Source organism: Spea bombifrons, chromosome 4 (genome assembly GCF_027358695.1).
Source record: "Spea bombifrons isolate aSpeBom1 chromosome 4, aSpeBom1.2.pri, whole genome shotgun sequence".
Taxonomy (NCBI): domain Eukaryota; kingdom Metazoa; phylum Chordata; class Amphibia; order Anura; family Pelobatidae; genus Spea; species Spea bombifrons.
This window is the reverse complement of record NC_071090.1, coordinates 102,805,894-102,832,592: the sequence shown is the minus strand read 5'-3', so window position 1 is coordinate 102,832,592 and position 26,699 is coordinate 102,805,894. Positions and strand designations below refer to the sequence as shown.

At 41.4% G+C, this 26,699-nt stretch overlaps 2 protein-coding genes across 3 annotated transcripts; one reads left to right on the top strand and one right to left on the bottom strand.

Annotated features, from left to right (window-relative positions):
• Positions 1-600: 600 nt before the first annotated feature.
• Positions 601-16,490, bottom strand: LOC128490335 (EVI5-like protein). Of its 2 annotated transcripts, XM_053462181.1 has the most exons (20): positions 16,351-16,490; positions 14,922-15,082; positions 13,683-13,848; positions 11,722-11,946; positions 11,239-11,313; positions 11,009-11,134; positions 10,349-10,492; positions 10,022-10,111; positions 6,213-6,310; positions 5,746-5,806; positions 5,185-5,238; positions 4,585-4,617; positions 3,677-3,817; positions 3,395-3,523; positions 3,157-3,297; positions 2,901-3,059; positions 2,567-2,713; positions 2,213-2,308; positions 2,027-2,122; positions 601-1,439 (listed from the first exon to the last, which is right to left on the bottom strand). In XM_053462181.1, the coding sequence occupies exons 2-20, from the start codon at positions 15,080-15,082 to the stop codon at positions 1,155-1,157; spliced, it is 2,427 nt and encodes an 808-aa protein (XP_053318156.1). In that variant the 5' UTR covers positions 16,351-16,490; the 3' UTR covers positions 601-1,154. The 2 variants fall into 2 exon arrangements, with proteins under 2 accessions (XP_053318156.1, XP_053318157.1); XM_053462182.1 differs by lacking the exon at positions 4,585-4,617.
• Positions 16,491-21,766: 5,276 nt separating this feature from the next.
• Positions 21,767-25,367, top strand: LOC128490343 (C-type lectin domain family 4 member G-like). The gene is made up of 8 exons (XM_053462195.1): positions 21,767-21,871; positions 22,584-22,625; positions 23,189-23,266; positions 23,907-23,975; positions 24,209-24,262; positions 24,390-24,541; positions 24,918-25,021; positions 25,123-25,367. The coding sequence occupies exons 2-8, from the start codon at positions 22,616-22,618 to the stop codon at positions 25,253-25,255; spliced, it is 600 nt and encodes a 199-aa protein (XP_053318170.1). The 5' UTR covers positions 21,767-21,871; positions 22,584-22,615; the 3' UTR covers positions 25,256-25,367.
• The last annotated feature ends 1,332 nt before the right edge of the window (positions 25,368-26,699 follow it).

The following is a 26,699-nucleotide window of genomic DNA, read 5'->3' as shown; positions in this document are numbered from 1 at the left end:
ATAGTCTACAATAAACAAAATAACTGTACATAAATATAGGAACACATAAATACTTTTTTTTTCTCTCTTAGTGCCATATGGTTAGTAACACTGGAGTTAATCGGCGTTTAGAGCGGTACTTTGAAATAACCTCGGCGAAGGCATTCTTTAACATAAAAAGAAAATACTGGAAGGTAGAAAGCGTGAGAAGTATAAAATCAAATACGTTCTGAAACGGCTGGGTGCGAGGACTTGCAGAACGAAGATGTTTATCCTCGGTGGCCATGACAGCTATCGATATACAGATTCCACTCGTATGGGAGAATACTTTTATATTCCGATCTCGAGGAGAGACCTAGAAGATTATAAGAGTGGTCTTTGACCCATTTACATCTATTTTGCAGTAAGTCAGTCCCTTTCGGTGTTTTAGTGTCAATGATTTGTCATTAAAGAAAGTGGTATTTGGGAAAACTACTTTGAAGGACGTTCAAGGACAACAGCGATCCATTCTGATATCAGAGCCTTCCAAGCACTTGCCGTGGAAAGTGTAGACTGGAAACGGAAGGCCGGTTATTTCATTGCTTTCCAGAAGTTCCCGAAATGTTATTTACACAGGTTGAATTTTTTTTTTGACGGTTTGCCAGATTTTGTTATCCTAAGGACAGGTGAGCGTGAACTTGCGTGTAACATTGGAAATTCTTGCTTTGTTATCTTTGCTCTACACCATCTTCTCTGTCAAATTTTATGAAAGCCCGATCTTGACAAACGGGGCGTTTCAGTGCTGGACACTGTACCTTACCGACACTTCCGCTACAGGGCCATGTTTTGTGGTATGAAAAGTTCCTTTAAAACTGCAAATCGTAGCTTTGAGCTACCAGCCTGTAGCCCATCAATAATTACACAATAACTTGGAACAGGACAGGTGTGTGTTAGAAACCAGCATCCACCGCACCGCTAGAGGAACAGTCTAGGCTTCACAGCCACAAATGTGTGGACCTGGATTCTTTGTCATCAGCACAAAAAATAAGGGGGGATCTGGAGCTGTCCTACCTCTCCATAGTTATTAGTTTGCAGCCAAGAGGCTCATTACTAGTGCCTTCTCCTCCATTTGTTAGAATTATTGATCTTCAGAGGGGGTGTTGGGGAAATCCAGCCTGCCCCCTCATTGCCCAGGGTTATTCTTCAGCACGGTCTGGAGGGGTGTCTGAAGTGGCACCGTTGGTCTCCACTCCCTCCTCGCTCTCAGAGCTGGGGGAGCTTCTGAGGGGCCGCAGGAAACAGGACTTGTGTGGGGAGTGTGGATACAACGCATCCTGCAAGGCCCCCAAGGGCCTCGAGAGCAGCTCCTCGTCTGAGGAAGGGAGAGAGTCCTCATCTTCCTGCCCTGAGCCGGAGGTGAGGTGTAGGCCATCGAAAGTTATGGACTCCGAATAAGCTTTGTGGCCTCGGAGGAGGAGGATCTGTGGGTCAAGCAGAGGGAAAAAAGTTACATTAATTCATAACTGACATCGGTAATGTGCCAACAAAATTCACGAATGCATTTAACTATATACAGTACATATGCCTTCTTTATGTGGTGGATTATACACAATTTTTAAAAGCATTCTCAATGCTACCAATGACTTTTGGAAAATGTGATATATCAAATACATAATTGAGGATATTAAGATAGCACCCATAGCTGTGAATTAGCTATAATATTCCTGAACGAGTCAGTAGGCCACCACTTTTAAGAGCAATACCAATAACAGAAAAATGTCGGCTTTAATTGACAGACGGCAGCACACGAGAAGCCACAAAACTGGAGGTTTAGGGACCTCGTTTGATAATTGACTCGTTTGATAAATAACACTCGCTCATCGCCCACCGACAGGCAGGAGAAGCACCGATGATCCACAACGATGCCTAAAAGAATCTGGCACCCGTACTTTAGTCTGCTTTTCATACTCAAATACTTCACTAAAGATACTATAAGCTGGTTACACCTCGCACCTTCATATGATAGGCCGATTGAGCCCTATATACACATATAAATACAGCCACTGACCTCTTGTCTGAGCTCGTCTATCTGATCCTTCAGCTCACGGATATACTGCGAGAAGTCGGAATCATTCAGCTTTTCTTGAATTATCCCTTCCTCTTTCTACAACAGAAAAGGCATAGGATTCAGGATGGGGGGGCAACATGAAAAGGAAACAAAAGCGACCCTGCATGATCCAAGGTACTCTCTCACCTGAATCTCCAACTCGGCTATGCGCTGACGCATCTCTGCTGCAGCCGCCATGCTATCCGCTTCCCTCAAACGCACGGCCATCACTTCTTCTTTATTCTGAGAGGGACAAGACATATCAGATGGCAAACATTAGCCATCATTCTGACACAAAGTGGAAAGTGTGTAAACTACTACTAAGTGGGGTCCCAGCTGACCTATTCCAAAACAAAGTATCTTATGAAATGCCCCTGTTCATGTAGATACAATCAGTTGTATTACAGATGGCACCACTATTGTGCATTCAGCTGCCCCTGATTGAGCCCGGACCGCGTCTCCAGATGATGTCCTATTACACGGGGCACGAGCTGCACTCACCTTGCACTGGGACACCGCGTGCCTTCGCTTATCCTCATTCATTTGGGTCTGCAGAGCTTTGTTCTGGGCGGCCTCGTTCTGCAGTCTGTCTCTCAGCTCCTTACACTCTTTCTCCAGCCGAGTGAGTTGTTTCTCATGCATCAGCTCCTGAAATGACACGAGGGGACACTTCACCTACAACCTACGATTGTGAAAATTTCCCAGACCCCATTCAAGCTCCAATAACCATGCTGGTGGCTCATTAAAGAACCCTGCTACATCTCGGTATATTTAAAACGGGCCAAATGCAAATTATTATATTACAAAATGAGTACAGAGGAAAGGTCTGGGTCACCTGACTCTCCAGGATCAGCACCCTCTGGCGCAGCTCACGGGTTTCACTTTGAGCCTGAACTTCTCTCAAGCGACTCAACATAACTTCATCCTGCAAGTCTCCCGCCGTGGCCTTACGGGGAGAGTCCTTCCAGAAGCTTCCACCTCGGGACGACAGTAACTACGACGAAGAGAAAAAAAAGCAAAAGAGAGAACGTTCATACTGCAGTCAGCGAGGATGCGATGCAGGGATTACAGAGACCTCACGGGGAGCTCACCTGCCACTTGTCATTGAGTTCTGTCACCTGCTGCTGACCCTCCTTCATGGCCTGCAGGGCATGGGCTTCCCTCATACGCAAAGACTGCAGCTCATCCCGGAGCAGGGCAACATTGCTCTCATCAGGGAGAGAGCTGTTCCTCTGTGAAGGTACAAGGACATATTGCCAATAACGGTGCCACGCGGTTCTACCCCCTGTGCATCTCCGATGAAGAACCAAACCCATCGAATGCTCGTACCTTCTCAAGATCCACCACTTTCTCTTGCATCTCCTTCAAGGCTCCCAGGGTTTCGGCTTCTCGGAGCCGGGATTGTTCCAGCTCAGACTCCAGATGGTTCACCAGTTCTTCAGTGATCCGCGGGTCAGTCTAACAAACAAATAAGATTTGTTATCGCACATATCGGAGAACGACACTGTTATATTTGCTTCAACGCACTCAAATCCTGCGATTGTGTCAATAAGCGCGAAAGAACGGCCGTCCGGAAGCGTTGCCGAGCCCAGCCTCTCCCCTCATCCATACCTGTTTGTCTTGCAGCTGGCGTAGAAGGCCCTGTGCATTCTGCAGATTTTCAGTGGCTGTATAATACTGCTGCTTCACCACAGCCAGTTCTCGCTTTATGGCATAGTTCTCCTCTGCTTCTTGTGCCCTCGTCACCTGACCCTGTCCAATAGGAGACCAGAGTTCAACATCATCATCATCATCATCGTTCCATGACCAAATTATAAAGAATACAATTTAAAATTGAGTTTTTAAACCTCAAAAAATATAAATAAAAAATATTTGAGTAAATAGTAATAATAATACTATTCACTCCTAAAAAAAAACGTTTTTTAACCTAAAAAAAAAAAAAATATATATATATATATATATAAAATTTAAAATGGTCTTCTTCCATGGGGATTTCTATTTAATCTCTAACACTCCCCCCGCAAACGATATCTTTTGAACACAGAGAAGCTTTTTCCTCCCAAGCGACATTATTAAAAACACGGGGCTGAATCAGAATGCTGCGAGCTGCGGAAGCTCGGAACCGTGATTATTACCTATGACGCCGATCACTCACTACATTGGGGGGCTGTCGTGATGCATAATGAATACAGTTAAAACTATACAGCCCAAGAGATTGTTTTTTTTTTTTTAGTAAAAAGCAGTAATACAATGCCGTTTTCATATTTTTAAGTTGCTGGGATTTATGTATCATAATTTAGATAGACTTGCTCAAAAGGAGTGGGGTTAAGGTATACTTCATATTACCCACTGTACAGCGCTATGGAATTTGATGGCACTATATAAAACAAATAATAATAATAATAATATTACTCCCATGCGGAACTTTCTCAGTATACTCTACCGATCTGTATTTCGATATAGTGCATAGGGAAAAAACAGAGGGAAAAAATCATAATAAAGAAGAGCGGTAACAGTACCTGTATCAGCCTGTCTGCTAAGGCCGCGCTTTCCTATAAGGCCATAGGTGACAGTCCACAGAGGAGGAGGAGAGGGAGCGAGAGCCCGAGGATGACAGAGTGGGTGAAAAATGCATAGAAGAGGAAGGACCAAGGGATGGAGAGAAAGGGAAAGATAAGGGATGAAGAGAAAGGCATAGAAAAGGGGAGAGATAAAGAAACAGAGGTAACCACCACCGCACTACAAGAAGCAGGACAGAATTAGACAGGTGCAGCATCTCCCCCCCCCCAATTAAAAGTAATTGACCTCGTTTATTCCGTATTACTCTTGCTTTGAAAAATCACCATGGGAAAATTAAAAATGGCCTTTATTCAATATTCGGTGGCTGGTTATTAGTGGCTAACGCACTAGAGGATATTTGTAATGTTTGGCGTGAAGAGTAATGTGGTAACTGTGACTAAAAGCAATTCTAAAACCAATCTATGGTTTGTAGGATGGCGGCCATGTTTAACGGTCCCGGAAAGGAGAGAAAAGGAAAAGAAGGCGCTATTATAAAACTATACTCTCTGTGACGGACAAAGACTGTGCGTGAGGTGCAATTAAGGCCCCGGGGTGCTTACCTTTTCTAAAGTTTCTATACGTTGCTTTAAAAGTCTGTTTTCTGTGCGCAGACGCTGTGCCAAAAGAAGCAAATGAAAGGTCTCTGGTTTAATCTTTTCTCATACATATCCCTAAAAGTGCTATTTATACAAATCAGGCAACCTATTAGAACCCCCGTTACTGAGAAATAAGGTGGCCGCATTCCTTGTTCCAAGCGATTCTGCTCCGCTGGAGGTCTTCATCCGCAGGTCTTCGACCTAAAAGGGTTCTGCTCCCACAAACTCGTAGACCTTCAGGGTTTCATAACACGACTATTTTAACAAGTTACATTTTCAAACATATATATCATTAGTGAAACCTTATTTTATTAAATAAGAATAAGATGTAGTCACATAAGCACATATGATCCCTGAGGACCCCCTGAGGTCTTAAACTCTTGAAGAAGACTCTACACTATAATATATATATATTCTATAAGAATGTTGACGCACTAAGAGAGGACACAAATTCCTGGAGGTTATTTCCTCTGAAACCATTATGGCATTCCCCATTTTGTTGCACGGAGCCCTAAGACATCTCACCTTGATCTCAATCTGCTCCTCCATCTCTTTGCTTTTAATAGCAGCATATTCTTTTTCCAACCTGGAGAGAAAGAAATTACTGGTTGTCCTAGGACCTACTTTACAAACCCACTTCGTCAGTTCCCTAGTTTTTAAAGCCTTTGGCCTGAGCTCAGCCAGCACTCGTATGGCGCTACAGTCCTTCGGCTCAATATTTTACTTCTGGCACTGGTCCCATCTCTTCCTATACAAGAGAGCATTCAAACCAATGAATCCAATTGATTCCAATGGCTGCTTAATAAAATTCTATTAAAAGCTTGGGCAATGCATGGTATGCATGGAAGATCGCGTCTCAGCGGGTTCCCTCTTATCAGTAATCCCCAGCTCTGAGGTTCCAATGGGTCCCTTTCTTATTGGTATATCCCCAGCTCCTGAGGATCGCTGTGGGTCTCCTCCTGTAAGCGATTGTTAAAGTCCCTCGCCCGTACCTTTTCATTTTCTTTGGGTTGTACTTGACTTGGTATGCCTTGAGGATCAGTTTATCTGGGCAGCTGTCAAACTGGTGTGGAATAACCTTCTGAAAATACTGAAAAGAGAAGAAAAAAAAACCCTAATATTTTACCCCATAGAATCAGAACCAGAAATGTTTGATTATTTTCTGTGATGCTGTACTATCGATGAAGATATTGGGGTACATTGAAGACAATCATCTATGGCTGGAATTTAAGCCTCTCCTAGGTATTTAAAGGACAGAGGATAGTTGGCAGAGATGATTTAAAATTTTTCCCCCCAAACAGCGTGAAAATTAAAATCAATCCACATTCAAATGTCTCCTGGACCGTTTAGGAGCTGTATATGTGAACCTATTATTTTTAATCTTTATCTTTTGATGTTTGGATATTTCCAGTGTCCCTCCTTCCAAATCTCTGGGGGGCTGCGCCTGTCCACAGGTCTAAGTTGTAATTGCAGTTTATGTTCTGCATTTCGTGATGACTTCACACACTACACAATCCTGTAAATTAACACAAATGTGGGAATAGCTCCTTCTCACAAAAATAGTGTTTTGTGGCACACTATCTTCTAACGGAGATTGAGGACTTTGTATGCATATTATTGTAAGATATGTGTGAAAAATAAGGTGAAAATTAAAATATACCCTTTATACCAAAATACAAATAAAAATTCTATAGTGTTGCGCAGGAATATTTATGCCAATTTGGAAAGCAAATATAAAGTGATTATATATATTACAAACAATATATATATAAAAAAGAGTGTAATAAATAAAAAAATACTTATATTTTTCGTCTCTGTGTTCTGTTTTTTTCGATTTTTCAGTTGTGATTTCTGTTCCAGTGTTTTAACATATGTATTCTTTTATTCTTACATATGTTAAAACACTGGAACAAAAATCACAACTGAAAAATCGAACACAGAGACGAAAAATATAAGTATTATTTTTTTTATTATTTATTACACTTTTTTTATATATATTGTTTGTACTATATATAATCACTTTATATTTGGTTTCCAAATTGGCACAAATACTGCGCAACACTATAGAATTTTTATTTGTATATATATATATATATATACATATATATATATATATATATATATATATATATATATATATATATATATATATATCTATATCTATACACACACACACTTTGAATAACTATATCTTATTAACACTATCTTCTCCTTTTGGAATCTTCTGCCAGGTGGGGGCATCTTTGGAATACATATTAATCCATGTTGGTCCCCCTGAATACATCGGGCATTAATTGCTCATATAAATGTCAGTCAATCATATATAGTTTTTGGAGATGTATTAGAAAAAAAAAAACAATCATGTACTCTGTGTGTCTAATTTTCACGTAATAAACTATTGGATTTAACACAAGAGGACTTGCATTCTCTACTTTCAGGTAATAGGAAAGGAATAGGGTTGGGTCAGTGCACCATTTCACTTGTTTTGTGGTTGTCTAATATTGATTCTGGTTGTGAGATGCTGGATTTGGAGCTGCCTTCCATTCACTAGAAGCACGGTGGACTCCTGTTTTCCATCCCCCCCCTCCCAGTCAACAGAAACGCATTTTCTATGTGTTCGTTCGTTTAGAGGAAATCCACAGAAGTTTAATAGCTCTGCATTTCATGCTTCTAAGAAGTTCAGTTGTCTATTGAAATCAGGATTTAAAATATTGGTTTAAAAGTTCAGGGGTTGGCTGAATAAACCCATAGCCTTTACACCTAACCATAAATAAAACATTATATTATATATACCGTATATTCCGGCGTATAAGACGACTTTTTAACCCCAAAAAATCTTCTTAAAAGTGGGGGGTCGTCTTATACGCCGGGTACTTACCAAGCCGGAGGTTCCCACGAAGCCACCAATCTCTCTAATCACTACGCGCCGGCTATTGATGCCGAGCGCAGGGATGCCGTCATTTCCCGGCGCCCGGCATCAATTGCCGGCGCGTAGTGATGAGGGAGCCGGGAAGCCCGAGGTCTGGCACTTCAGACCTCGGCTTCCCTGCTCTCTAATCACTAGGCGCCGGCAAATTGATGCCGAGCGCAGGGATGATGTCATGTCCCGGCGCCCGGCATCAATAGCCGGCGCGTAGTGATTAGAGAGCAGGGAAGCCGAGGTCTGAAGTGCCATACCTCGCGCTCCCACAACTGGATGGAAGAAAGAAGACAGAAGATAAGGTAAGAGATGGGGAGAAAGGGAGAAGAAATATATATATATATATATATATATATATATATATATATATATATATATATATATATATATATATATATATATATAATACACACACACTGGTGTGTGTGTATATATATATATATATATACATACACTGGTGTGTGTATATATATATATATATATATATATATATATATATATATATATATATATACACATACACTGGTGTGTGTGTATATATATATATATATATATATATATATATATATATATATATATATATATATATATATACTGGTGTGTGTGTGTATGTATATATATATATATATATATATATATATATATACTGGTGTGTGTGTGTGTATGTATATATATATATATATATATATACTGGTGTGTGTGTGTATGTATATATATATATATATATATATATATATATATATACATACATATATATACTGGTGTGTGTGTGTATGTATATATATATATATATATATATATATATATATATATATATATATATATATATACTGGTGTGTGTGTGTATGTATATATATATATATATATATATATATATGTATATATGTGTGTGTGTAAAGGCAGGGGTGTGTGGTGAGGGCAGTGTATAAATGTGTATGTATGGAAAGGCATATGTGTAGATATATATATATATAGATATATTATATATGTGTGTGTGTGTAAGGGCAGTGCATGTATGTATATGTCAGCAAATCAACCAGCAAATCACCGGTAAGGTACATCGCTTGCCGTGATTGGCTGGTTGTTGTACGCTGGGTAGAGGGGTAGTCTTATACGGCGAGTATAGTCCAAACTCTATATTTGGACTGTAAAAGTTGGGGGTCGTCTTATACGCCCAGTCGTCTTATACGCCAGAATATACGGTATATATATATATAAATACTAGGAGTAAATTGCCAGCACGTGTATTGCCTGAGTCGCTGGCACTTTTTTAATCCTCATTCTACAAAGGACACAAAAGGGCCAGTGAATCTCCCCGACGTCACAGTATCACTGAACTGTAACAACAGAGTCAGTGTTTAAACTATACATATTGACAACAGAAAAAGAATTCAGAGACTGAAGCAAGAAGCTCACACGCCACCCCCCTTTGTTGCACACGAACAAGAGCCTTTTCTGTTTCTCTGGTGAATGCTCGTCTAGCAACCTCAGAAACACAACTAATTCTTACATCCTTTAAATGCCGGAGGGCGATGAAACGCATAAAAATTACAACCCCATGGGCAGCTGGTAAAGGGTATATAGCGCCAGACTGTGGTATTTTAACCACATTTATGGCTACCCTCCTGCTGCGAAGGATCACAGTAATAGCAAATCGGCACAGTGTGTTGACAACCGGCATAGTGTATACAAGTGTATTTAAATGCTTCAATCAATGCAAATCAGTTAAGTTTGAGGACATGGGGTTTTTTGTGTAATGGCTTTATATTGTTTCTTGTTCAAGAAACAAAAACAAACAAAAAGAAAAAACAAAACCATAAAGCCAAGGGAATCAACACAGGCCAAACCCACTGATCCTATACGTGCAGCGAGGCTTCTTACCTGCGACATCCCCTCCATGTCCAGCTGCATGAGCTCGGTTTGGTTCACGGTCAGTATAGCCATCCCTACACGGAATATGACCTCCAGACCCTGAAACACATAACATGGCATGGAAAACATGATCGGCATTTCTTAGAGCCAATGAAATTGCCCACAGTTGGCAGTAATGCAACATATCTGTCCCCTGTGTTTCTGCGGGTTTTTGTTGGACCCAATACATATTTAATTAGCCAGAGACACTTTAAAGTAAGATCTGACCCACTATAGGGCAGACCTGGCAATGGATCCCCAGTGAGATTTAACCCTTGTGGCCCAGGTGGCACTCACCTCATATATGAAGATATCAAAGATGCGAGTGGCCACAGGGAGCGGGAACGTTGTGAGGAACAGGGTGAGGAACCAGGAAGAGGCATACATAGAGGTGTGGAAGCAGTGGGAGCGGAAGTGAAGGTTTAATTCAGGAAGCTGGTCCTGAAATTGAAAGAACATCAGAGTCTATGTAGAAACCTGCTTGTATTTGAAGATAATAATTATTCACCCCAAAGTAATCTGTATAAATGTCTCCAGTATAGCCAAGACCCCACCGTGGTGGCTCCCACAAGTACAAATAAGAACATGCCCATTTCTACACTATGGAGTTTATGTAGAAAAAGTGACTCTGGTGCTACATTAGAAAAGTGGTCTTCAGCAGGAACATTTCATCAGCAACTATGACAAGACCACTTGTCATTCCTCTTCCATTTCACCCTCACCCGAGCAGCCCCTTTCCTTCTGTCTCACTCTCCCCGAACCTCCTACTGGGCCGTAAACTCATAAGAGCATATACCGCTTCTTCCGTGCCAGGACATCTTACCTGCGTTAATCTGGAAAACTGTATATTGTTAATTTCAAAGATATTGTTCATTTTCAAAAATGTTAAAAATAACCTTTGAATGCCAGCATGATACAGGAAGCTAATGGAAGTTATATCTGTGTGATCAGGTGTACCTGTAGCATGTACTCCAGCTGGTATATACAGAGGCCCAACTCTGCCATGCTTGGTTTAAAGAGCTCTCTCAGTCTATATTCTTGCATGAGCCGCACAAACACACAGAAGGCCTCCTCCTCTGGCATCTACGTGGGCACCGTGGAGAGAAAATCAGTAAAATATAGAATGATAGTAACACAGAGGATGAGTGTTATATTGGGAATAGTGGGGGGGGGCAAGGAGATTTTACCTGCATTAAGAGCAGCCCAACGATGAAGGCACTGCCTTGGCAGTATCCTACCTCCCTGTCAATGAGCGAATAGGCCTAAAGAGAGAAGAATGGGCGAGTAAGATATGTGCCTCCAGCTCCAGCCCATATGTCAGGCTTCCCATTGTCTTTTTACCCTGTATCCATACCAGGGAACTCTGGATTTGCCCTGGATACACAGGGTATCACAGCTGATTAAAAGACCACATGGGCAAGCCATTGAGCGTTAAGTGCATGCAGGGAACAGTGCTTGGTCCCAACCCCCTTATCCCAATTACTGACTCTGGTATGGAGAGGAAAGGGAGGAAAGGGAGCCTCCGGCAAGTATACCTAGATAACTGCCCCCTCCCCACAACTCACTTCCTCCATGGCCGACTCTCCTGCTCCTATTACCCTTCTACTTAATACCTAAATTTAAATTGATTGACTTTAGTGAAGATGGCAATTTGCTTTTGTCTTGCTTACCTTCATGACATTAAAAAGTCCTTCTTGCCCCAGGCTGTCCTGTCCCCTGAAGAAGTCGTGCTCGGGGTAAGTGCGAGCGATGTCCCTGCGGATCAGCTTCTCGCAGGGCGAAGACATTCTTAGGAGATCCGCATACTGCTTCTTCACCGGCATGTCCGAGGCGTTACACAGCATCTGCCAGACCATGGCCCTGAAGGGATGTGGAATCCCCTTCCGGATAAGCTCCTGTCATAGAGAAAAGGCAGAAAAAAAAAATTGGTTGTTATTTATAAAGCGCGATTACAAATGCTGCCAATTACTAGCCTTAACTCACACTTTTGCTACGGTCACTTCAGATTTAGCAGTTCATTTTGAGGAATATATTGATACATGGGATATGACCGTGTGCATTTTTTGTTTACAGACCCAGGAAATCTGGAAAAAATGGCCCTTTCAAAACCATTTATACGTTAGACAAAAATCATAGTTTAGTGCAATTCTGTCTTGGTGCAAAAAACAGAGCCCCCCCGACTCCTATATGAAATCGAAATATAAAGTAATTATAGAATTATAGTAATGAGAATTAGTTTGTCCACCAGTGAGCTTCTTGCATCCTCCACTAAATAAATAAAATGAATCACTTATCCAAATGCTACATTTTGCAATTCATAGCGATATAGAATTTGATAACAGATATTTCTGCCCCCCCACCCCACCCCCGCTATAAAGACTCCGGACTTAAAGGGACAGTTTGTTGTCATGTTTGGAAGAGATCATTGTATGCCAAGAGCTATCTTGATGGCACAATAAACAAAATCAATATATTAATACCTTAAAACGACTAAATCATTTAAAACATCATTAATGCATCATTTAGACAAGTTTTATACCCCACTGATTAATCATTTCTTCAAGTGAAAAGTCTACTTTAGCTAAGTAACCATGGAAACGAGTATGAAATGAAGCTTTGCGATATTGAATGTGAAAGGCATAAGCATGCAACCGATGTAGGTCATTAAAGCCTAGCGGGATATCTCCCCTGCGGTGCAATACAGGTCACCGGCCCACGAGAGCCTTACGATGATGTAACGAAGCCTGCTAACAAGGCACTTCCCGCACCTCATACAATAATCACCCCCTTTTCCTAAACTCAATTCCAGGCTGCAGTGCTTTGTCATCAAGAAGAGAAAGATGCGAGGATCCAGAGTGTCTTTGTAAGGCCGCAGCGGACCATCAGGACCCCGGTCTTCCTCATAGAGCAGGAACATGTCTATGGACGCTAACGTAGGACGTTCTAGTGACAAGTTGATGTGTTGATTGAGCCGTGGATGAATATTTAACGCTGTGCATTACATGGCATAGTTTGCACCTTTCTTCACATAATTAAAGGAACGCTCCAGTTAACGGAATTAAACTGCACTCAGGAGTGTATTTTGCATAAACTTCAGTGCATTTTGCTGCATGCAAATCGATGTTCCTCCTGCCGGCTGCACCCGTGTTTCTACGTTGCCCGTGCGCTAGCGTGTCCCATACCTGTGAGCTGAACGCAACTAACATACATGCACGCTGAGCCGACATGTTACCGGGCACGCCAGCAAAGCTGCCGTTTCGCTTACGCAACACGTTAACCGGACCCACTAGTACATTAATCAAATGGACGTTAGCAGATCTGTTATTTTATGGTTCCCTCTCACTGTTCAATCAAATAAAAACACACAAATTAAAGATGCTTTTGAGATTGTATGGCAACTACTTATCAGTGAGTGCTTCTGGGTCACATGACAATCAATGGCTCCCAGTAAAGAAATAATATACAATTTAATAATTATTTATGAGAATGCTTTGGGAGTTCAGTAATAATAAGGATCTTGCTGCATATATATATATATATAGCGTAGGTGGAGCAGCATTACCCTGCCTTGGAGAAGCAGATAGAGAGGGAAGAAAATGTCTCAAACAGACCAGCAGCTCCATGTAAATACCTTCAAGAGCTTCTCCTTCCTCCTGGTCCACTCCTCCCAGTGCGTGACAATGCGCCCCCATAGTTCCCAGCTGTCTTGGTCCAAAGGTGGTGGCCCCGGGGAGGTGACACTCGTCCGGCAGGGCGCAGCGACACTGCGCAATGACTTGGAATCAGCCTCTAGAAGCCTGAGAAAAGAGAAGAAAGGAGAGGCGTCAGACGATAAGATGCACGGAAGATCGGAATTTTTAGTGTTAACCGTTTTTGATTTTATGTTTATTATACGGCCGTAAGACAATGTGCGATTTGCGCGGCTCTTCGTGAGACTCTGCCAGCATACAAGGCGATTAAAACATTAACCAAGACCGGCTCAAGTCTTTCGGAAAACCAGCGTAACTGATTAATGAACATAACGTTTCCAGCGAGTATGTCGTGGGGAGCGAACCTTGGTGGATTAGTTAATACTTTCAAAAGGGCAATAAGAAAAGGAATTTATATTTCCAGCCAACATGTCTACATGTCTACTCATCAAAACGAAGTGTTTTACCCCCAATATTTATTTTTCAGCTGCACAAAACAAAAACATGTAACCCAAGCCAAGCTTTAAATAAAAAAGGGGCTGATCTAGCAATAAAGCTAATAGAGAATGGTGAACATCCCAAACCAGTCAATCAGAAAATCTCCATCAAATAGCAGCATGCATGTATGTAGTATAAAATATAAAGATTGATAGATAGATAGATTGTAAGCTCTTTGGAGCAGGGGCCTCCTCATCTGTTTCTGTATGTTATCTTGTTATATTATATACCAATTGTTATGTCCTGTCTACCCTTTGTACAGCAGAATCTGATGGAGCTATATAAAAACAATAAACAATAATAAATATATAAAGTTATATTGATAAGTATCCACTGTGTTAGAATGAGCCACAGGATGCAGTAACAGTATAAGACAAAAAGTAAACGCCATTGTTTTACTAAAATACAGGCGAATTCCGACTTTGATTGATTTTTGTATTTTAATGGGGTACTTTTTAAACAACTTTGTCCAAAACTAAGTGTAAAGACATCACGGAAGTGATCTCCCATCACAGATGTTTGGGCAAATTCATTCATATGCATCAGAACGCAATCTTGGTGGCGAGCATCAGAATGTCACAGATCAGGAGCATCGACGTCGGTGACATTTTCACAATAGAAGAAACTTATGACTGTTTGGTGCTCGACTGTAAAGGGTTCACCGCACGGCACGGGTCTTATACCTGTTCTGTTCCTCCAATTTACTCAGCAGCTCCAGTTCATCTGGACTCAAGTTCTCGGAGTCCGAGGGGGAGATGCTGACGGCCCCTGACACGGAGGAGTCATCTGGACTGAGGGTGGGGCTGGCCATGTCGGAGAGATGCAGTGGGGCCAGTACACTCATCTGAAAGAATCGGGTGGTGGGAGAGACCAGGTGAGGAGTAACCAAATGGGGAAAGTGCAGGAACACTGGGGCAAGATGGCAGCAACATCAATTCCACACAGTTCTCATACTGGATATATTATAATAACAGCAATATGTCAAGTGAATATTTATTTCAGTGTCTGGTTCGTGGGGGGAACCTTTTTTTTTTTTTTTTTTTTTTTGCTTCAGGCCAACCACCGATGGCAAGATATGGGCACAAAACGGAACAGAGAAAATCGTATGCAGAAGAATGACAAGGAAGTAGAAGAAGGGAAGTGAGCTGGTGCGGAGGAATGAATGGGGCAGTCAGGAGGGGATGAGGTACACTTATATTCTCTTAGTGTGTCTGTGCTAAGAATGAAATTAGATATGGCCCTATTGATAGCTTCGAACCGGTCAATGTAGAGAAAGATGTAGGGTCACAAAAGCTTCCAGGACTTCAGCGGACTTCATTAGACGTAACGAAGTCCTGAAGAAGATACATCCGAGGTCCCAAAAGCACATGTGACTCCTTCTATGCAAAGAAGAAGCTTAACACAGGAGAACCAGGGGGTAACCTTAAGCCTTAAAGAGAGTCAGTGACTAGAGGACTTCTTCACCCATTCCATATAATATGTTACCCTGGCAACGCCATCCCTATTTACCTAAACACCTGCCATGCCAACGCTGGACTAGAATTTTAGTGTAAACGTATTCATATGGCAGAGGAACAACATCAATGACTAGACAGAAGAGAGAATAAAATTACAAAATGACCCAAACAGACCTTAAATCTGCGTGTGTGTGTGTATGATATATGATATATATATTTAGACTATTACCTAATGCAATCAAGGTGGTCCTTGCCTCTGTTCTATAGCTATATTAACATATTGGTGCTATACAAGTTAACTGTATTCATCGCAGTTTATATATATTATACACACACACACACACACATTATATATATATATATATATATATATATATATATATATATATATATATAATTACAGTGTATGTTCCATGTCTGATCACATACCCCATGACCTCAGGCAGTACCTGCATGCCCTGCACCTGCTGGTTATATAACTCCACCCAGCACAATTACATCACTAATAATGCTCCCTCATACCCCCAATTACTATACCCCCTGCAGCTACAGCCTTTCGTGACGTCACGGGAACTATATGACACCTTTCTACAGCGACACACCCCGATGTGAGCATCAATTAAAATCAGATAAGACGTCATGGAGGACCCATTACCTTATCCGGGGGTTATTCACCTCCCCTTGGAGTCAGAGGTTTAGTGGCCCGCCATGAATGGCACGAAATATTCAGGTAACGCAGGCTCTTCGGGCCCCCGGCGCTGTCACTGCAACTCCTCCCTCCCCGGGGCTAGACAGCACCGAGCGGCGGAGAAATCAGTCTGACAACCACGCCGCGCCTCCTCTACGCAGCGTCAAAACAGAGTCAGCCAATCGGACGAAAACCTTCGGCGGACTGCCACAAGCATCACCCAATCGGAGGGCAAGCCGGTGACACTAGTGCATGGCTGATTCCGACTCGTCTCTAGTTACTGTTTAACCAATCATAACAAGGGAGAAAAATGACAGATAGGCGGGACTTGAGGAAGGCGGGGTGAACGGTGGAAGTTGTTGAGAAAGGCGGGCGGCTCGTGGGCTATTGCTTGTTTGAATGGCATTAGAATAAGCCAATAGCAAAAGAACTTGTTTTCATCCACCGCAGGTATGAGGTCTTTTCTTCTGGAATGAGGCATACATGTTTCCTCCTAGTAATTGATTCATAACAATGGAACAGAGAATTCTTTTTACGCAGAATGTGTATACATTAACCCCCCCCACGTAATGTAAACAGCATACACTCAGAAATATGTATCTCACAGCAAATGTGGGAAATACACCTCTATTGGCTAACTGAATTATAATAAATTGCAAGCTTTCAAGAAGGCTTGTATTTCCCTCAGAAATCTCATGGTGCTGCCATAACCACAAGGAATTCTGGGTAGGCGCATGCAAATAAGGTCAACAATTATCACCCTTTGCACACAAACAGCTGATCACTGCTGTTTTTCCCCAAACAGCTTCCCAATGCCATATTTGTCCACAAGCAGCCTTCCAGTGCCGACATTGTCCCCAAACAGCTTTCCAATGCCAAATGTGTGCCAAACAGCTTGTCGCTGCCATCTTTGTCCCCAAACAGCTTCCCACTGCCAACACCTTGCCAGGTGAGGTTGAGTTCTAGCAGCTGAGGGCATCCAACAGGCGGGTGGAAAGACAAAAAAAGATACTCCCACAGACCCAGTTGGACTCCCCCCACCTAGTCGGCAAGAGCTTCACTTTTCTTGTGTTTATTTTTTCTGAAGATTTTTGTTAAGAGGTCCGCGTGTGGACTAAAAAAGTTAATGGTTCAGTAAATAAACTATCTATTTATTTATTTGCAAAGTTCTGTGAGTGCGTGACTGCTTTGGACTGATAGCTATTGACCTCACTGCACCTGGGCTGTTGAACGAATGCGGATGATGTTGTTAGCCTACTGCCAGAAACAGGAACGGATCTGCGGTGCACAATTGAACAGGATCCCCCCCTAGACAATGAGTCCAGTAATATCTGAAACAATCCAATCGGAGAACCAGGCAGGGTGTAGGAGATAATGGAGACCATACAGTACCACAGGAGAACGTATACTGAGGGTTTAAAGGTCCCTCCAATGACTTAGACACACCCACTCCCCTAATTAGGGGGCAGGACCAAATTGATATGAATATGCCCAGCCTCATAAGTACATATACGGTATATAACGTGTTGCTGCATGTATGCAGCCACGGAGCTGCGCAGCAAGGCTACAAGGGCACATAATGTTGCAATATATGACCCTACTGAACACCAGCCAAGTCAAACTGGACCTGTTGCAAGAATTTGGACCCCCTCGGGCCAGCCCACCCTTTTTTGTGGGGTTTTATGTAGGTTCTAAATTAAGTTATACCCATTCTGTTTAAATTGGGGTAATAATGAGTGATGGTTCATGAGTCAGGCGTGGGTTTTCTTTTGCTGCTCGGTTGCACATGTTAAGAGGATGTGAGAGAGAGGCAATGCAATGTGGGGACATCATTAGTCTGGGAAATTAACCTTATAGCCTCCACGCCCATGGAGGATGGCACAGGCTCATATGTCATCACCCCCCAGGGGCCCTTACTTCCGCCCGATTTCTTACTGGAAGCATGAGTAGGTAACCGACTGGTTGCTCTGTTGCTCTTCAGCAGGAAGACAGGGCAGAAGACGGTGTGAAGGTTTGTGTGTAAAATTGCCAAACTTGAGTGTCTGGCCAAAGTGCAAGTCGACATGCTGAACAATTGCAAGATTTCAAGGGACAAACATAGGAAAGGTAACAAAACTGGACAACCAGAACAGTTGCTTTGATGATGATAGCTAGAGTTTGCAGGTAAGTTTGCAGGTGAGCTGTGGTTTCAACTCCTTGACTTCACTATACATGACGAAGGTCCAATCCTAGTGAGCTTCTGCTACAGGAAGAACTTGGCTGTCCCTGTATAGGTAAATCAGTCTCCTCAACCACTGAACTATGCTTTATACAGGACCAAGTCAGTCTTTGTATTGGATTTGCCAGTTTTGGCTCTTCATCATGAATAATGAAGACAGGGATTTGAAACCGCAGCTTTCCAGCAAACTCTCCGACCAACTCTCCCTTCAGTGAATAAACCCTAACTTTGAGTACGCACAGAATCCAGGACAGCCAAGCTCTGGTACCTCTCTTTTTGTTATACTCAAATTCTCAGCATACTCAGCGGTTATTTTGGCCACTTAACGCTAAAGAGTCCCTTACCAACCATCTTTAGTCAAGCACCTATGACAAAACCTGATTATGGTCTGGCATGGTTGGCTGGGATACCTTTGACAGAGGTCTTGTTATTCCTTATTACATTCTTCTTGCATAAAGGACACTTTGCTAACATTGTATTATGAAAATAATCTAGACGGTCAGCGGTTATTTAGCACAAACCTTTAGGGCTGAACATTTTTGTAGTAGTCCTTCTCTATGTTTGTATCCAGTTGAGCAACTAGAAGGTATCTTCTGGGTTGGCCTGGGGTTGTGGTCTGTAGCAGTAACAGAGGCCACTTTGGTGTACTTGCCACCTCCCCAGGTCAAAAGATACCAACCCTCCTCTGACTTGCATATTTTCCAAAATACACAGGTTAAGTGTTTTGTTACTTTATGGTAGCATAGAGTCTTTGTGATAACTTCGAATGGGTCAACATTCTTAGAGTAAGATACAGAACCACTTAAGTTTTCAAGATCTCAGGGGTCCATGCTTTATATGGTATCAGCAATGTTTCTAACTAGAGAACTTTCACATTTAATTTGGGATATCCTGCAGCAAACCTTCCAACAAGCATCACTGTCAACGCAGGAGTACAGATAACCAATGCATGTATTGGAAGGGAATTCGGTGTTTTCTTAAGAAGTGAGCTGTTATAGTGCCAGGATTTACTAGACCATTTTGGGCTTAGTTAGTCTGCACTGCTTCATCTCGGGAGTCTGGAGGTCCTGAATGCACTCAAGTCACTCTTTGCAATTAGTGAAATCCACCCCGAAAGCAGAACTTGTTTATTGTAGAAAATCTACATTAAGATCTTTCGGACAAAAGCCAGAGATGGTAGGGAAAAAGTTGAAAGAAGGCTTCATAGATGCATACTGAATCCTTACCAATGCGGCCAACAGAACATGCGTGGTGTTTTTGTACACATTATTGTGACTTTTAGGTCTGCGTGATAGGTCATACACTCATATCCAGCAAACATTTGGGTCTCCAAGAAGTCCACTTAGATATTTTCCGTGATATATTAAATTAAGATTATTTTTTTAATCCCCCCTGTGTTCTTCTTGTGCTTATCGGCTCCATTGCTAGCCCAGGATCTTACCTTCTAGTACTGTTTTGTTTTCTGTAGGTTTCATATTTTTATTGTCGGTGGGGTACATAGCAATGTATGTGGGTTTTTTTTCTGTATTGAAGCAGAAGAGCATGAATGCTTGACAACAAGTGGGAGCTGGAAAAACTTTCTGGAAGAATGTTTTAGTATTATACAGATACCAGCAGGACAGATGGACTTCAGCTTATTAACGGCTTAATGCTTAAATGCAATGGAAATTTTATCAACATACTTACATACGTTTGAAAATGTGTTGCATTGTAATTATTGTTTTGTCTATATACCAATATCAGTATACCATATATATTTTCCTATAGAAGACAGAGTATGTTTTAAAGAAGAAGAAGAAGATGATGATTATGAGAATGTAACCATTAGCAAAACACCACCTGTACCCTCCCGGGATATGAAAGGGATCGGACCCTCCGTGGCAAAAAATGACCTGCCGTTAAAATGTATATATTTCCATTTTCTATTTTTTTATGTTCTGTAAAACATATAATAAACAGAATAATTTATGATGTGGCACATGTTCCAGTGTCTGGGGGAGTGGGGTAACACAGAAATAACTCAAATAACCGCAAGATATCCCCATCACAACTTAATTTACAGGTCTAGATGCCAAACACGCTTTCTCATCCGTGGTGTCCCCTATTCACAGTACAGGTAAATGAATGAACGGAGAGCAATTTATTCATTCATTGCTAAAGGGGTAGTTATGTGTGTATCTGTGTCATGTTACATGGAAACATAGAATGTGATGGTAGATAAAACGAATTCCGCCCATCTAAACTGCCCGTTTTCTGCTGTAAAGACCTTGTAAAGAGTCTCAGCTTTATGCCTGTGTATGTTTAAATACCCTCACTGTGTTATTCCTCTGCAACTTCTGCAGGGTCTGTTCCATTTACCTTTTTAATAGGCATGAATACAATATATTTTTTAAAAAAATCTTTCCATTGACTCTGTTTATTCAAAACTTCGCAAATTAATGGATTTCTGTTTATGAATCGTCTTTAGAGTCACAAAATGCAGTTAGAAGCGGTTCATCGCTGTCAGGTAAGACATCTGGTCTGTTCAGATTTAGCGTGAATTCTTTTCACACCCAGGAGCTCTCAGGGTTTGGTCCTGGGTCCCAAAAAATAATACTGGCCCTCTTCCAGGATCCGTAACATATGTTAATAATATTAAAATTATTTTATTTACTTTTACTGTGCCCTACTGTAAGCACACTGTGGGATCTGCTGGCGCTATATTAATAAATGTAATGTAATGAGATAATAAAATAACCCATCGCTTACGTATCCAAAAAACTCCACTAGGAAATGAAAAGGGTGGACAACCCTATATAAAGTGACACTAAATAGTAAGATCAGGACTGGACTGACGATGACGAGGCGGCCCAGGCGCTTTAAGGTCAGAGGCCGTCTGATGACTTAAGTGCTGTGACGGCTTAGTATATTCCTTAGAACAATAGCTTGATACGTGTATATATATATATATATATATATATATATATATATATATATATATATATATATATAGTATATGAGGGCCATAAATGTCATAAAGCACCATCCTCTAGGGCAATAAGGCTCAGGAACATTGATTTGAAGCAAACTGTGTGTTTTTATTTACAAAAGCCACACAAGTAATTTGTACCTCCTCCAATTTTTGGTAACCCTAAAATGTTTAAACTATCATTTTTTGAACAGAAAATGGGATAACAGATGATCAGAGAAGATTCATACGGCTGACCTTTATCCTTTTTATATTCTTGCTTCTCTGCTTGTTGACCGTGGCCTGCCTCGTTGGGGTAAACTGTAAGTTAACCTTTTTCCATGTGTTTTGTGATATCACACCAAGTTTTCATTAATGTCACAATGCCTCAACCGAGGGGAATTTACTACATGAGTTATCCCCCCCCGAGTTAACCTACCCAAGGGTTGAGCCCCAAGATAAAATGACCAGGCACTTAGATGATCACAATAGTGTGGAGGCTCAGGTAGAGGCTGATATGTTAGGGACTTGAAGATAGCAAAACAACCGCAGGGGGCATGATATCTGTAGACAGGAGATGCCACAGGTAAGCACACAGAATAGGTAGGCCCAGGATGCCATGTCAGGTAGTTAGCTAATGCTGGGCTAGGTACACTAAACGAGTAGTCACACCTAGCCATGATCAGTACACATAGCAGGTAGTCAGGGAAGCCAGGCGCAACATGATGCAAAAACCCTCAGATCTACTGATACCTATTTTTCTACATCTGCTATTTTGCCAGTCTGGTTTAGTACATTGAGGTATGACATCATATTCCAGCAGGAACTTGGGAAGAGAATTCTTCAATTTTGAAGGTCTTCTTTCAATCAGAAACAATGAAAATGTAATTTTGCGCTGTAAATGTGCTCTCTAGGAGTGCCGGAGAAAGCTTTTTTTTAAGTGAAGCATGTTCCCTCTGATTGAAGGAGATGTTTTGCTTAAGCATGTAATACACATCGATTAACATGGGTTTTCATGTTGTGTCCAATCCCTAGATTTCAAAGTCAGAGGAGAAATATCGGAGATCATGAAGAATGGTGACTATTTTTCATTTCTTTTGACTCAAGTAAAATAATCCCAGCTACAATTCTTACAACTTTACTCGCTGTTAGTGAAAAACCAGCTCCTTGGGGGCAGATCATAACTAAGTAGGAGGAGTCTAAAAAAAGTTACAAGTGAATGTTATTACAGTGATTCTACTACTAGCAATTTGTCTGTCATATTACTGCCTAATGCCTCATTTTGTTTCTCATAAATAGTTCTATAATCATGTAAGAATTCACTTTTGCCTAATATTACAGGGAATGCTTAATTATCATGTGAAATAAAAGCAATGTAATGTGGTCACTGCTACAGAGAAAAGAATACAATTACATCTGCTAGGGTTGTTTAACCTCCTAGGGCCGGTAGGCAACCTTCGGCTCTCCAGATGTTGTGAACTACATTTCCCTTGATGCTTTGCCAGCATTATGACTGTAAGAGCATTATGTGAGATGTAGTCCACAACATCAGGAGAGCCGAAGATTGCCTACCCCTGTCCTAGGGAGCTCAGTTAATCTTATGTCAAAGTGGAAAAGCTCATCATTTTTATCCCCTGCAGTCTCAGACATTCAAGGAACTTTTAAAGAGGAGCAGCACACTCTTGAAAGGAACATAAAAGACATAAATCGAACTTCTGGTGAGTAAAGACAACAATAAAACAAGAGCTAGACACAATAAACATGCAATGGTATGTTTCAGGGAAAGAGGCATAACCAAGGCTTTTAATGCAAACTGTCCAATCATCCTGATGTGATGATGAATATACTCACTAGAAATTTGGCCAATGTGGTTTCTTAGACCTATAGCTACCAGGGCATAGGTTTTTAAGACTTTCCTGTACAAGGGAACTTCTATATCTACATGACTTAAAGTGTAGTCTTCATCGGCATGATGAAATCACCTGGTGGAACAAGGGACAGAACACTATACCTGGGTAGGCAGATACAAGGTAGAATGAGGAATTTTATAGATTAGGTGGACCCGGATGAGCTCAGAGCTGGCCCTGGGGTTTCTAGCCCCCCTACCTAGGCAAACAATGTCTCTGCATGAACTTGTTTAATAATACAGAAGAAAACCTTAGCGTCTTAGCTCTGCCAGCTTGGTGCCCTACGCAGCCATCTAGCTGACCTTTATTATAGGGCTGGTCCAGAATGATACACAATTTACTTTTAAATATCTGTCCATAGATCTCCTGGGCTGTGGTGATAATTAGCTCCTATGTGCATTCTCCCTAACTCACCCGATACATAATTTTGTATACTGTGTTGTCTTATAAGTTCAGGAAACCATGAAGATTGAATTAGAGAGTCTAAGGGGTCAAGTGAGAGACCTCAACCGAACACTGGGTAAGTGCCTCGGGCTTTAACTTTCAAACCTTAAAACTTTTTTCAGCTTCCATTTGTGATACATTGTCATTTAACAGTTTTTTTTTTTACTTTAATGTAACATTAATCACGCCTTTCTTGTATTCTCTTATTTCTCTTGAATATTTGGTTTTGTTTTGCTTGTTTGATCTTCGGAGTGATTCACCCTTGTATTTGTCTTTATATAAAACACTACATTTTCTTTTTATTAACAGTTAATCAGCAACAAAGTCTCATGACACACATCCAAAGTATTAAAAAGGTCCTAGGTAAGTCTTTATATATAACTTTCATATACATATGCATATCTTGTATGCATGGTTCAGGCGTGTTAATGCTTGTTATATTTCAACAAATTACTTTCTTTGATCTCTGCTGCATTCTCTTTTCTGACAGGTGATACTTGTATTACCTGCCCCCCTGATTGGAAGCTTGTTGGATACACTTGTTACTTTTTCTCCTCTGAGCCCAAGACTTGGAGCAATGCACGAAACGAATGCAACATGCGTAGCTCTGCCCTCCTTATCATGAAAAATATACAAGAACTGGTAAGCCTAAGCCTCGGCATCAAAAAGAGGTCCACGACTGAAGTTGATGCATGGCGTTTTATTTTGGCCTGGCTCTGAAGGAGATAAGGAACGTGACCCAGATGCCATATCCAGCCTTCAGTCGCACTTATGTCAGAAGGAGACCCTTGGCCTTATGGTGCCAGGGCCGCCTTGTTATCCCCAATTCTGGGCCCTGCTTGGGGGAAAAGGTGTGAGCAGGTGGCACTGCCTTAGAGGCCGAGCAAGGAAATGCCATGGTTGGTGCCTCTGGGGCATATCTAGGGGATCAGTGAGCTTTCACATGTTTGAAGAATTCCTAATGACAGGGCTGGGGTGAGTTGGCTACTTTTATTGTGAAATATCACCTTTTTCCTAGAACGCTTTACAGTCACTAACGGGAAATAAGAAATTCTGGATTGGTTTGAAGAGAGACAATACCAAAAACTGGAAGTGGGTAGATGGAACCCTTCCGACATTCACGTGAGTTTTCCTATTTATAACGTACATTTCAGAGCTATTCACTATTTTATTAAGCCTACATATACAATCAAACCCATATGTACACTGTGTTATTTATTCAGGCGCTGGATGGCCAATGAGCCCAATAATTTTGAAGGCCGTGAGCATTGTGGTGAGATGGTGTCAGGATTCTGGAATGACCTGGACTGCAACAACGTTATCGACTATATCTGCAAAGGAGTCCCTAACTGCTGAGACTGCACAGCATATGGTTTATTGGAAGAGACATTTCAATTCTGTTGAAGCTCAATGAAGGCCACATGATGGAAAAAGAAATCATGATATGCCCTTGAGAAAAAATATATAACCATGGATGAGATATGCATATGCTTTCTGGTTGTTCTTTGGGGTATTTGAAAAGAATAACTTGGAACTCGTAGAGTTTGTCCAAATGTCTCAAGTTTTCCACTCTAATATTAGGTTGAACTCAATTTCTAGTCATCTCATTTTGTTTTTTTCCCACTGGCATATCACCGAAATCCGTGTGATTTATTGACAATATTTTTTACTTCCTGTCGACTTCGTATACACTGCTATTAGAACCATTAGGTTCGAACTATTAGTGAGTTACTAAAATTAGCTATTAAAGCTATTGAGCTAACTTTGTAAAAACTCTCAGGGTCAACTTATTTAGAAAGTCCACTGGTATAGCAGGAAGCACTCTGGTGGATGGCTGGCTTATACATAGTGAATAAAGAAAAATATACCATGAAGTATAACAATTGTGGTTACAATCCAGTATTGTTATTCTCTCTTAGACTTGTGCATAGCAAGCAATATCGATTCAGATTACATTTTTGTTTTGTTTTTTTCCACGTTTGTTTTCGGACAATCAACCCTTTTTGATTCTGAAACATAATTTGGGAGGGGGGGCGTTTCCAAAGGGATCACCTTTACCTTACAGCAGCACCACCTCAAGGTTTTGGAAGAGATCCAGACTCGACTTTGCACTGCAGGACCACCACTAAGAGCAACGATAGCACTGCAATGGATACACACATCCAGCAGCATGCTACGGGAAGGAGATTGAGCCGCCGCAGCAACAGAGGAAGGCACTGGCAGACAGATACAACCAGCAATATGGTACAAGACTGAATTATTTGAAAAAAAAAAACATAAATTGACCACCCAGAGCAAGGTAGGAAATAGAGGAGCAGCAGTAGTAAGGCATGTGGCTTTGGCAGCCACTTGACTGAATTTCCGCTATATTACATTACATTACTTTTATTTATATAGCACCAGAAGATTCTCTAGGGCAGGGGTGTCCCAAGTTTTTTCTGCAGTGGGCCACTTCATCCGAAATGTATGTGCGCGTGGGTCGCACTCACTTTTCGCTGAGAGAAAATATGGCCTTTTAGCTTTATACTGCATATTAATACAGGGTTAATTTGGCGATAATGTGAAAAGCAGTGGAAAAGTTTTTTTGATCAACTTTTATGTCATTCTATCAATACTAAATTACCGTATTTGCTCGATTATAAGACGAGGTTTTTTCCAGAGCAAATGCTCTGAAAAATACCCCTCGTCTTATAATCAGACCTCAGATAGGTCTGATTATGAGACTAAGATCCAGATCCCCCGCAGCGATGCAGGGGACCTGGATCCTTGTTAACCCCCCCCCCCAACTTACCGGTGCTTC

Bases quoted from the DNA above. Each gene is read 5' to 3' on its own strand.
- LOC128490335 (XM_053462181.1), bottom strand. From the start codon at position 15,082: ATGAGTGTACTGGCCCCACTGCATCTCTCCGACATGGCCAGCCCCACC. The intron at 10,112-10,348 runs GTGAGTGCCACC...TATGTGTTTCAG, and splicing joins TTGATATCTTCATATATGAG to GGTCTGGAGGTCATATTCCG. The intron at 4,618-5,184 runs GTAAGCACCCCG...ATGGCCTTATAG, and splicing joins GTATAGAAACTTTAGAAAAG to GAAAGCGCGGCCTTAGCAGA.
- LOC128490343 (XM_053462195.1), top strand. The intron at 23,267-23,906 runs GTGAGTAAAGAC...TTGTCTTATAAG, and splicing joins AGACATAAATCGAACTTCTG to TTCAGGAAACCATGAAGATT. The intron at 23,976-24,208 runs GTAAGTGCCTCG...TTTTATTAACAG, and splicing joins AGACCTCAACCGAACACTGG to TTAATCAGCAACAAAGTCTC.